The 12,350-nt window shown below is 49.1% G+C and overlaps 1 protein-coding gene across 4 annotated transcripts in view; it reads right to left on the bottom strand.

Moving 5' to 3' along the window:
* ADAMTS9 (ADAM metallopeptidase with thrombospondin type 1 motif 9) overlaps window positions 1-11,539 on the bottom strand; it is an 84,370-nt gene extending 72,831 nt beyond the window's left edge. For 2 of the 4 annotated variants that reach the window (XM_065642880.1, XM_065642881.1), the window contains exons 1-3: window positions 11,128-11,539; window positions 10,616-11,007; window positions 9,159-9,321 (exon numbers count right to left, since the gene is read on the bottom strand). In XM_065642880.1, the coding sequence (XP_065498952.1) occupies window positions 9,159-9,321; window positions 10,616-11,007; window positions 11,128-11,221 (649 nt within the window). In that variant the 5' untranslated portion in view covers window positions 11,222-11,539. The remainder of the gene's footprint in view (window positions 1-9,158; window positions 9,322-10,615; window positions 11,008-11,127) is intronic. The other 2 variants (XM_065642879.1, XM_065642882.1) reach the window with 1 other exon arrangement.
* Window positions 11,540-12,350: the final 811 nt, after the last annotated feature.

Genomic DNA, 12,350 nt, shown 5'->3' with positions numbered 1-12,350 from the left:
GGCAGTAATTGGATGGGTTTAAGCAACAAAATATTTTCTTAAATTTGCAGAAAAAACAAACCCCAATGAGTAGACAAGCACTTTAAAACTACACCAACTACAGATCAATAATTCAACTATAAGGCAAGCCTATGCACCTACTCAACAGCTAACATTCATTTAAGAGGTGGCTAAAAGGCTGCTGGAATAATGTCTGTTTTATTACTTGCTTTACTAAGACAGTCTATGGTATTTGCACTGTCTTTAGACAGACCTGGAGACATATGTTTGGTTTTTTTTCCCTGGTTTCTTCTTTGTTATGGGGGACTTAAAAGGAACCCCAGTCCTGTGACAGGGATGTTCCTTCCTGATGGCATCTTCCCACCCGTGCCATTTCTTTTGCTTACCCGAGAAGCTTTAGCCCAGAGCCCATTGAGCTGATTCACGGATGATTCCTGCTGATTATTGGACTTTGGATCTATCCCAAGGGAGAAGGCAGGGGAGACTCTGGCCCTACACGAGTGCTTTGCCTTCATGAAAGGGTGACAGGGCAGAGCCAGGACTGCTTTTGGAATAGTAGCTATTGTTATGCTAAAAGCAAAAATTAAAAAGAAAGAGCAATCGCTTATCCTAACAGTTCAAATCTTTTCAATTTCTACATTTACTTGTCCTTAGAATAGAGAGCAATTTGCAGAATTAAATAAGACATGTGACAATGCAAGCAATTCCAGTTCAGCTCCAGGTTCATGAGAGCTGCACATAGGAGGGGAGAAAGGAGAGAAACAAACGAACAAACAAAAAACACACAGAAGAGAGTGGAAAAAATAATCTATTTCTCAAGCTAATAACATTAACAACCTCTCCCTGCTAGAAAAGGAGCATGGTCCTTTCAAACCAACTTACCATCATATGTTTTCCGAATGTGCGACCTAGGATTTTTAACAGAAACTTTGCTCCTCAGTGGTGGGCCCATGACACTTCTAGACCTGCTCTGATCCAGCTGTGCAGATGAGAAAACTATTGTATGGAAGTTAGTTATTTATTACGCACCTCCATAAAGCAGATCCAAAGGCAGTTGAGCTCCCTCCAGGCAGTCAGTCGGAGTGTGACCTGCCTCCCTCAACTGGAGCAGGAGAATCAAAATATTTGGCTTCTACGAAAAAGTTTTCTTTGCTACCAAGAGAAATATTTACATGAACGGATCACAAACCCTCGTGACCCAGGCACACCTGCTTGTTAATTTTCTTGCCTTCCTCCACTTTGAATTTTGCACATATGCTTTACTAAGTAGCTTCCTAGATGCCCAACTGGAGCAATGTTCAGATCCTCGGAAAGGTCCATGTCCAGGAGCACCTGCTGCTGAAGTCAGTTGAAGCGCAAGCCTGGGAGTTGTGTTTGTAATATCTGAAAATATTGCAAGGCCAGAAAGCAATTCTTTAGAGCCATGGGCAGTTTACACCAGCATGAAGCATCACTGATACCAAAATCAGGAGTCCCACCACTGCGGTCTGGTGGCTTTGGCTATGGAGACTCCATCCTTGGAGGAGCCAAAGCTCAAGGCAATGCTGAACCCACCTATGTTTCTTGGGGTGATCCTGCCTTTCTTCCTGCTGCTTGAACCAGAACGCTTAAAAACCACAGACTTGCGGTTAGTACCAATCAGCTTCCCTTAGGAAGAAAATATTCTCTGGTTTTATACCATGCAAACGCCAAAGACCACACATACTCTGGATGTTTCCTTCAGCGATGATGTATGTGAGAATACATTCCAGCTTTAAAGAATTTTTTTCTGCCTGAGGTAGAAAGTTGCACGTGAAAGCTATCAATTCTGCACAGTAGACAGAAACCAGATTAGTGAACAAAACAATAAATTGCCTCTTTAAGAAAACAGATAGTAATACGTGAACTGAGCATGTGGCGGAAAATGATTCGAGATCATCTTACAGACAAAATAACTGAATAACTGTAGCTCATAACCACAAGGCACAAAACCACCACCAAATTGGTACAAAATTGGTTTAAGGCATGGCTGACACAAAGTTACAGTGCTGAAAAATCACCGATACCATTTCCATAATCCGTCAGTTCAGAAAGAAAAATGAACTAGCCTTGTAGAATGACTAAAAAAACCAGGGTCAAATACCTTTGAAAACCATCCTGACCCTGCAAAGGGCTGGGCAGTTTGCTGAAGTACATCCCAGTGTTTCACCTATGAGCAGACACACATCTGAACCAGGCTGTGGGTCAAACCGGTACGAATATACCACAGGCACACTGACACACACCGGTGGCATTTCAGCACGTCAGGAAAAGAGCCAGAGCTGCTGCCTTCTGCGTTGCCAGGGAAAACTGAGCCTGTTCACCTGCAGAGCTCTGGACCTGCACTTGCTGAACCTGACCCCTGCCTTACAATCCACCTCAGCACCCAAACCCCTATGCCTGTTTGCTTGCTCTTAACGCAATTTTCAATGTGTAACAGTCTCAAGTACATCAACATGCTATCTGCACTCGTGTCTACTGGTACCTATGAGGTACCAGGCCAACAAGGACAACACTGAGATCACCGCATCTCTGGACTGACAGCAGAAGATGAGAAAAAAATATCCCATAAGAAAGAAGCTTTGCTTAGCAATTGGCCACAGGGGTGCTGGTGATGACAATACAGGCAACGTGGGAAGAGAAGTCACAGAATAGTCAGCTTGTTTACTTTCAGTAGCATATGCCATGGGGTACAGATGGAAAATACCAAAGTGATACCTCCCTGCTTCTCCCACCTGCCCTTCACCAGATGTCCACATAGATGATGTAAAAGTAGATGCAAAATTACAAGTACATCCATTTTGATTCCAGAAGAATAATTTCACTCTGTTCCTTTACCATGTCTAAGCTATAAGGCAATAACAAATCAAGAATAATTTGTTTAGACACAATCTTGATCTTCCATCATTAGGGAAATAAATTTTCTTGCCCAATGGATGCTTGATACATTTTCAATACTAAGAGCAACAACAACAAAATGTGTGCACCTTGCTTATAACTCACATTGAGAAATTGTCACACAAAACTGTGGTTATGGGATCTGTATCATTGGCTGTGATCATTTTTTTTAACTGAAGTCAGTCCAATACCCTGTTTTTCTTGCCAGTACCACAGTAACATAGCACAAACATTACAGCCTGATCCCTTTCCCAACTCAGTATGGGAAAAGCTTGTGTTTGACATCCCAGGCCCATCTGACCAAGAACTAGTTGGCTGTTACTGCGCTATTACCTCAATAGGAAGCCAGAAATAGAATTAATTACATTAGCATATGGTACTTGTGACGTAACTCTCTCGTTTGCTGTTTTGGGGAGGGAAGGAAACCTGAAATAATTACTATATGACTATAAATTACAACTCGCTTCCTTAAAACGAGGAACTTTTCTGAGGGAAAGAATGAAGACGATGTTTTACCCTGAGGCCAAAAGCAAAGCTGACAGCTTAAACAGACTTTTGAAAGAGCTCAAGGATTGCTCAATCTGGAAGCAAAGGCTTAGGAAAACCTCCCTGCAGATCTTCTGCAACTCCGCAGTTACGTGAGACCCAGCAGAACACAATTTGCCTGAAAACCTGCCTGGAAACCGACACCTAGAATGAGAAATTCTGCTGGATGAAGGACTTGAAAACCAAAACAAGGTCACGGTTGGAAGCAAGACAGTCCAAAAGGAACAGCAAAAATACAACGCAGCTCTAGACCAACAGCTTGACTGCAAGACATCTGGAATTTCACCACGAACCACTCACAAGAGTACAAACGTCAAGCCCTGGGGAAAAGGCTTTCCAAGTTTCTGCCTCAAAACTGCTATAAAACAAGAATGTAACACATATAAATGGTCTGTAGAATAAGTATGAAATTCTTCACCTCTGGCCTGTTTGGCCCTGTTCCTCACCATTACCATGTCTAACACTGGGCATATACCTCAAACCACAGCTCAGGTAGGAGCAAGAGCCCATCACCCACCTTGCACTAACAAGAGGCCACATTACGTGGGAAAGGACAAAGTCAGGCTTCAGCCATGGTGCCAGACCCTCAACATTTTCCCCCCAGGTCACCTCCCCAGTCACGGCACTGATGACACATTAACAAATCCCCACCCTGGCAATCTCAACCCAGCCACCCCTTCCCAAGCACGTGAGAATGCGGTGGCAGGACCATCTCCTGCTTGTGTCATGGCTTCAGCAATAACTTCCAGTATAGCCGGGTGGCATTTGGGGAGAGAGATGACAACCATCTGTAAGGGCTGAGCAGGCTGGTGCTAATTATCATACAGAAAAGAGATTGCAATCATTCTGCTGGCAGCACCAGGCATTTGCTTGCTCAAGACACACAGCAGCACTGCTCTGCTCTGGTGACTCCCCAGTGTCACGTTCAGTGGGAAGGGTTGTTAAAGTTACTATGAAAGGGTAATCTATTACAAATTACTCATTAAAGCAACTGAAAAATCAGTGACATATTACTGATTATGCCTGTGTCACGCTAGCTCAGTGGAAAGACTTGGTTCACGCTGCCAATTTGTCTTGCGGTTATTACAGCAACTTTCTCAACAAAACTTACACACACACACTCAGCTGCTTTTCTCCTCCTCACCTGGATGAGCACATGGGCCTTGCCTTTTTGGAGCTGCTGTACCTGGCTGCACACATGCTGCCTCCCGAGCGGTCAACCGCTTTAACACTTTGCAACGCAATACCCTGTTGCAAATTTGAGACCCTTTTGCGTCCATTTCTGGCAGGTACTGGGACGTGCGAAGCCTCCAGGCTGTGCCCAGTAGCCATCTGTACTGGTAAATGCTCAGTGGCTTTTGGAAAGCAACCTCAGCAGCCAAGTCGCCGGGCTCTCCCATCTCTGCTGGCAGCAGGTGGGGACACAGCCAGCTCTGCACAGGTAGCATCTGCTCCGTCCTGCACTCATCTGAGCCCGCTTCCAAAAATCTCACCACCGCAGCACGAATTGCTGGAAGGCTTCTTTGCTGGCTACATCCCCTTGGCTCTCCTCCAGAAACAGAAAAAGCTCTAATCATCTTCCTACTAGCTTGGCACCATCAGAGTGTTATTGCTGCTTCTGCATGAGGAGTTTTGCCCGTGGTGGATATTCCCACTTTAAGTGCTCTCATTAAGGAGCCAGGACTTTGTGCAAGATCCTCACAGGCGGTTCCAGGGCCTGTGTCTAACACCAGCCTTAGGACAGGCACAGCTGACCAGCAACAAGTCACTGCAACAGCCAGCACTCCCTATATATTTGGCCCTCGATTTACCCATCTCAGCCACAAATGGGTCTTGAATATAAAAGAATTATGAAAAATGAGACAGGAACAGGGAGGTATTTTACTAACGAAGCTGGGAAGGAAACAGAAAACACAGATGTGGAGAGCAAAGTGAACACAGTGGGAACAAAGAAAGAGCTGCCCAAAAGAGTTCACTGAGCCACAAGCTGCAAGGAATTTCCAAAGTCTGGAGCAATGAAATAGCTGAGCATGGAGCAGAAGTGGAGAGATGAGAAAGACCAACTCTTGCATTTATTACTCATGGCCACAGGGCAATTGTAGCTCAGTGCCACCAGATAGGTAGAGGTCGCATCTGTCTCAGAAAAAGGGGAGGCCAACAGGCAGAATGACTGGGTAAGATCCAGTAAAAGCCTAAAGCTATCACAAAAATCAACAAAACTGGAAGAGCACCAGGGAAGCCAATAAACAAAATGTATGTATAAACATATCAATAACAAAAACCACAGGAAATGTCAGAAAAAGGAGAGGCAGCAGAAAGGGACACAAGACGCAGAGCAAGAAGTAGCCTGAAGTGGTTTGCTTAGCTAATGACCAGAGGCACTGTCCTGTTGGCATCTGGAGCTGGACATCTCTGCAAGACCACACCTTTGGGGTTTCACAGGGAAACCAGTGGGTAGGGCTTGCCGGTGTGCTACTGGCGAGAGGTCAGACTGGTGGGGGGGTGGGAGAGCTGCTGCCGGCCTCCTGAAACCAGCCAGCATGGTGGACACTGCTCCCCATGGTGCCGCAGGATGCAGCTCCGTGCCTTTTATCATCGGAGTCATATTGTTCCTCCGCAGGGCGCAGGAAAGCTCCGCTCTCCAGCTTCGCAATGAGCCACTTCCTTTTTTTTCTTTTTTTAGGATCAGAATTTCTTTTCTCTTCCTCCTCCACCTCAAAAAAGCGGATATTTAATAATTTGGATCGGAAGAGCTTGCTATCGTGAAGCGATGGGTGGTAGCGGCGCTGCACCTAGTGACATCACACCGTGAGCCTGGCCAAGTCTTCATCCCATCAGGGCTATTCAGTAAAACACAACTAATTACTCTGCCAGATCCTCGACTAGATGACAAATTGATTCATGGTACTAACTAAAAGAAGGGAATGAGGAGAAATTGCACCATTTCCTATGACTGAAACTACATTAACCCATTACCCCAAGGAAAACTTTGTCAAAAGTTTTTATTGCAGCAGTTGAGCTATACACCAGACGGCTGAAGTGCATTGCCAGGAGACCTCGGTGTTGTGCTATGAAAGTTCATATGCAGAGCACAGTTTGCATTTGATATCCATCAGTGTTGTGAGGAGAGCGAGCTTTTTTTCAGAACATCTGCAGAGTATCTCATATGTCAGAGGACCTACAACTGTCATCAGAAACTGCTAATTGAAACTTAACAAAATCAACTACCTGTTTTTCTAAGCTGACCCGAGGACGCTGAAAATGAAAAGTAACACCAGGGAGACCACTGGAAATGAAAGCTTTTACTCAATTTGTCAGTCAGCTCACAAGGGAAACTTTTCCTGGATACTGCAAGAAGTCTATAATTACATCATCACGGCAAGGGTACACCAGTATGTTGCTTATCAATCATTTCCAGGAAGAAGACTATCAGAAAGCCATTCTTAATAGCACCACTGCCCGGCAACGCAGGCTCCCTTGCTCACTGCAGGGTGGTTACTGCAGATTTCCCTTGCATGAATTTCCTCTTTGAGCAAATTTCAGTCCGTGCCAGAAGCTTGCAATGCAAACGCATCTTTTCATGTGTTCTGACAAAAGGCTGGGTCGACACAACGGCCTACAGCTATAACAAACTCTCAAACTCTCACGAAACCACTTTTCTCTGGTAGGAACGACAGATGCACCCCATCCAAACCAGTGAGAGCTGCTACATTTTCCCCCTTCTGCTCCAAAGACACATGGGGTACCACCTCCACTAGATGTAATCCCAGGGTGGAACATCAAGGTTCAGCACTGTCCAAGCTGCCCTGCACTTGCTCCTGAAACAAAGTGACCAAGGCTTCTTCATCAAACACACATGACCAAAGCATCGTTCCCTATCAAAAATTTGAACAGTGGTAAAAGGGAGAGATAAAGAGGACAGGAGGGCAAGCGAGACTATTTGGAACCCTTAAACTTGTACATGAAAAGCTACACCTCCTCTCTCCACTACATGAAGTAACTAAGAAGAGCAAGGAAACAAAGACAAGCAAGAAAGGAAACACACTGGAAAAGAGAAGAAATACACACCATGTAGGTAATGCAGACAGGGTATTATTCTTGTGAATCATAATCCAGAAGAATAATACCCTAAATAGAGGCTGTGATACATGTAAGCGGGGTGAAATACAGCAGACTGTTAAAATAGCACAGAGTAAAGTCCACAAGTGATTGTGAGAGCCCTCCCAGCTACCTTTGCTTCAATGAGTCCTGTGATCTGCTGCTCCGTTCCTCCAAGGGCTACTGATGCAATGTGCCAGATTCCGTGTTTCTTTCCAACTGTTCTGAGTCTCCTGCATCTGATCTCAAAGAAGGGAGCAGAAACAGCTGGAAGAGAGAAACCAGAATGGCATAGTCCAGCAGCAACCCTTGGAAGAACAAACAACGACAGCCTTGTGAGAGGTACCATTGTCCCCCAGCACGTATGTTTGCACACGGACACGTATCCACGTGTTTTCTAGAAGAAACACACGTTGCTAGTGCATCAGCCCTGGCTAGTCACAGAGCACCAGAGCATCTTCTGGCTTTGCATGATCAGTGCAAGCTGACCAGAACAACAGCTCAACAGCATGGCCACAATCCACAGTCACGGGTGCCAAATGAGTCACGTATGCTCAATACAACCCAAGTTTGGCACCACACTTCTACTCCAGTGGTACCTTTACTCCCTGAGCAACTCCACCTGCTTTGCAGCGCATGAGCAGCTCACAGCCTGCGCAAGGGAAGCCAGTCAAGGTCTACTCTATTTAGGCTTTAAAGTTCCTGTAGATCTAGCTGCAGGCCAAAGAAGGAGGGCAAAACAGCAGGTGAAACAGGAGACCGAAGACATAAGCTTCTTCAGACAGAACTTAGTTATTTGCTGCCAAAGGAGAACATCAGTTGTGAAAATCAGGAAGTCAATGAAGCAGAGAGCAGCAGGAGGCCACTGCAGATAATCGGGACAGTAGGAGAAAGGCTATTGCTCACCAAGGCACGTGAAGGGGAGATAAAAAGGCTTGTGCTCTTTCATATGTGCAAAGACTAGAAAAAGGGAGCAAGGAGGTCAGGAAGATAGTGCCGGTGGAGGAAGAGCCATGAGGAAAAAAAAAGGCCTTTGAAAATGAACCATGAAAAAGTGATTAATAAGGGAAGAACTGTCAGGGTTGGTGTTAGGACCTTCTCATTTCCACTAGAAAAAAATAAGATGTTGCAACTCACAACCAGATTTGGGGAAAGGAGACCAGGAGTACAGCAAGACTAAGACAGAAGGATGTCATCTAATGGACAGGAACAGAATTTCAGACAGAGAACAAAACAGGTAAGGATGGTTAAGAATTACACATAGGAGAAGACAGCAGGTTTAAAGGCTCGTGGGATTTTAAGGCAAGACAGCTCAAAGGATCTCTTGCCAGCCTTACAGCAGGAATGAAATGGAAACCATAATATTTTTCCTGACCACAACTTCCTTATAACCGATTACTAGAAAGCACAGGCACACCACGTCTCTCCAGGACAGCAGTACCACCACGAGCCCAGTCCTAGCACACACGGTACCATTTCTAGAGGGGTCCCTCAGACTGACACCCCTTTCTGCCCCGCACAAACCTACTGGCTTTTTACTGCAAATTTGTTCCCTTTCATAAGTGCCAAGTGATCAATGGCAGTAACAAAATGAGTACCTGGAGTATCGCAAGTCTGCCTGTCCCCTGAAGAGTTGGTTGGAGGTGTCCGGTGTCGGTAGACTAGATGTGGTTTGTTATGCTCTTCTTCATACTCCTGTTCTTCCAGTGATAGCAGTGGTTCTACGAAATAGTCCCCATCATCAGACTTGAACGTGCCTAGCTGAGAGAGACCAGAGAGGGGCAGGCGGTCAGCTTTGGGCAATGACAAACCATGGAGCAGGACTACTCAAAAAAATGAGTGGTTAACAAGGGACTTGCATGAGTGGCCAGTTCTGCAGACACTCCTGCAAAGGCATGGGCTGGAGCTCCAGCTCCCATCACACCCATGCCGAGCTGCACTGCTCCCTGCAGCCATCCCTCTGGAACTTATGGAAAGCAAGTTATTAATCCATAGGAAGGGAACATGAGAGGGGCACATCCGCCAGACCTCATCCCTATGCCAATGACATTTACCAAGCCGCCCCTGCCCAGGGGGACATGGTGTTGCAGTGTGCTGGAGGCTCCAGTGCAACCCCATGACGTTGCAGTGGTTTTCACACAGCAGCTCTCCCCAAGACAAGCTTCAAACCCAGATCTAAGGACCAGAGGGAGGTGTCCAGCCAGTGAAATCCCTGCTTACGAGAAGACAGCAACACTCCTAATTCCATATGACTACGAATGTAGTGATTTAGCAAGTAAATAAAAGATAACCAAGACGAAGGAACATCCTGCAATCATCCTAGTCTGGGATGTATGACCAGTAACTGGGAGGAAGGCCTGCCCAGCCACACACACGTGCACTAGCCTGGGTGAACACTTTCACCCAGGGGAGCTCCTGCACCAGACAGAAGCCAGCAGAGACTTCCCAGGGGAGCAGCTGGGACAGGCAAGGGGGTGAAGGACGTCACCAGGGCAGCCTGAAGGGTCAGCCCTGCTGGGAGCCACTGCTCATCACTTTGCTAATGTTCCCCTGCACTGAAAGGCATCAGGATGGCAGGAGGAGCTGCCAGGCAGCCTGCCTTCGTCTCTGCTCAGCCTGTGCCCGGGCTGCAGGACGGCGCTGGGGCCAGCGCTGCTGGGGAGCCCCCAGTCATCCCTTTGCAGCCCTCGTCGGCACCCCGGGAACAGGAGGGTGTCCGTGCCCCGGGTCTGCCCCCGCTGACCCCCCCCCCGCACGGGGTGCCACTGGGTGGCAGTTTTTCCCCCAAAACCCGCGGAGCAGGAGGGGTTCACCCCGCTGCCAGAACCCGACGGAATAAGAAAAGCAGGGTTGGAGAAACCCCAGACCGGGCTGAGCCGGAGCAGCCCTACCCCGCAGGCAGAGGGCGGGGGGAAGGGGCCGTCCCTATCCCTCTGCCCACCCTCCCTCGCCCTGCTCCTCCTCCTCCTCCTCCTCCCCGCTTCCGCCCCGGCGCGCCGCTGCTGGGCGCCCGGTGGGGCCGGGGCCGGAGCCGGGAGCGGGACGCGAGTCTCACCATCCCGGAGCAGAGGCTGATGACGGCGGTGTGCCGCGGGCGGGCGTTGACGTGCCCCCGGTAGAAGCAGTGCTTCACGTCGGCGTCGGCCGCCTCGGCGTAGAGGCGCCGCTGGTCGGCGGCGGGCTCTCCCAGGAGGCTGACGGTGAAGAGCGGGGCGATGAAGGCCGAACTGGCCGTCAGGTTGAAGAGGAACTGCTGCCCGAAGGCGGAGAGCCTGTAGTGCGCCTTGGGGGAGGCAGCGGCGGCGGCGGCCGTCCAGGCGTCGGGTCCAGCGCTGGTGCTCCGCCGCCGCCGCCTGAAGTGGACATCGGTGGGAAAGGGCTCGCCAAACTCATTCACCCGGGTAGGAGTCACGATCTCGTACTCGCTGAGCTTCTCCAGCAGCTTGGCTGCAAGGGAAGAGAAGCACATGCCCCTGAGCGGGGAGGCCGAGCCCCCCACCCCCCGGGGGACGGCAGCCCACCATCCCCCAGGTTCCCCCTCCCTGCCCTCCCTGAGCACCCCCTTACCTTGCCTGGGGTGCAGCTTCTGCCTCCTCGCTCCTGTCCTCAAGCCGTCGATGAAGAGCGTGGTGAGTGCCAGCGCCAGCGGCGCCAGCTGCATGGTGCTGCGCGCTGTCCTCAGAGGAGCGCAGCCTTCCCCTGCTCTCCTCGGGCTCTTCTTTTCCTCCTTCTTCTTTCTCCCTTTTTTCTTTTTTTTTTTTTGCCCCCTTTCTCCCCCCTCCCCGCCCCCTCGGTGCGCAGCCGGGGGAAGGCGCTGGAGCCGGGCGGCGTTAGGGGCGGGCGGGCCGGCGGGGCGAGGGGCGCCGGGGGCCGCGCATGGTGCGCGGGGGCGACGGGCCGGGACCGACGGGCCGGGACGGGGCAGCCGGCCGCCCGCCCGCCTGCTCTCCCTCGCTTTCCGCTCTCCCCCCAGTCGGGCTGGTGGACGGGGCGCTCCCGGGAGCCAATTTAAGGGGGCGGGCTCCATAGATGAAGCAGGAGGAAAGATCCCGCCCTGCAGGAGCAGGGACAGCCCTTCTTCCTCTCGCGCCCCCCGCCCCCCCCTTCCAACATGTCACTTTCTTTCATTCCCGAGGAACGCCGGAATCGCAGGTTTTCGCCAAGAAAAGCCCTCACTGTAGCTGGACGGGGCGGGGAGCCTGGACCCCGGCCCGGGCGGCCGCAGCTGCTCCCCGCCGGCTCCTTCGCAAGGTGGGTTTAAAAACGCAAAGTGTCCCGGGCACAGCAGCATCGGCAACTGCCTCATCTGCCAGGTCCCGTGGGGAAGAGCCACTTTGTCACTCACTGGGAGGAGAGCCGAGTTTTCTTACATAATTGATGTTTTTTCTTCTTTTTTTTTTTTTTTTAATAGCTCGAAGAAGTGTACCAACAATTGAAGAATCCCCCTGATAGCAGTTGCTTTCGTCTGCATTTCTCAGAGAGGAGCTGCTTAAACCAAGGCTTGTTTAGAGTTATTTTTATGTTGTGTAGTCTTCAGGTAGCCTGAAGGGAAAGAAATATATTTCCTTATCTGAGTTTATTTTGTTTGGCTTTGCAATGTGGAAGTTCTCTGTACAAAATTAAGACATCCTTTACAGCTAAATGTAATTAAGTATTGTCTTCCACCTTTCCTCAAACCAAAACTTTTTTTTTTCCCCCCCAAAATGAGGAAAGATGCAATAAAATCTAAACCTGTCAGGCAAGGCAAAAGAAAATAGGTGGAAGTTTGGATTTCCACTTCCATAGAAAAT

This window comes from Caloenas nicobarica, chromosome 11 (assembly GCF_036013445.1).
Source record: "Caloenas nicobarica isolate bCalNic1 chromosome 11, bCalNic1.hap1, whole genome shotgun sequence".
In the NCBI taxonomy this organism is placed as follows: Eukaryota; Metazoa; Chordata; class Aves; order Columbiformes; family Columbidae; genus Caloenas; species Caloenas nicobarica.
Note: the sequence above shows the minus strand (reverse complement) of the source record. Positions and strands in the feature narration are given on the sequence as shown.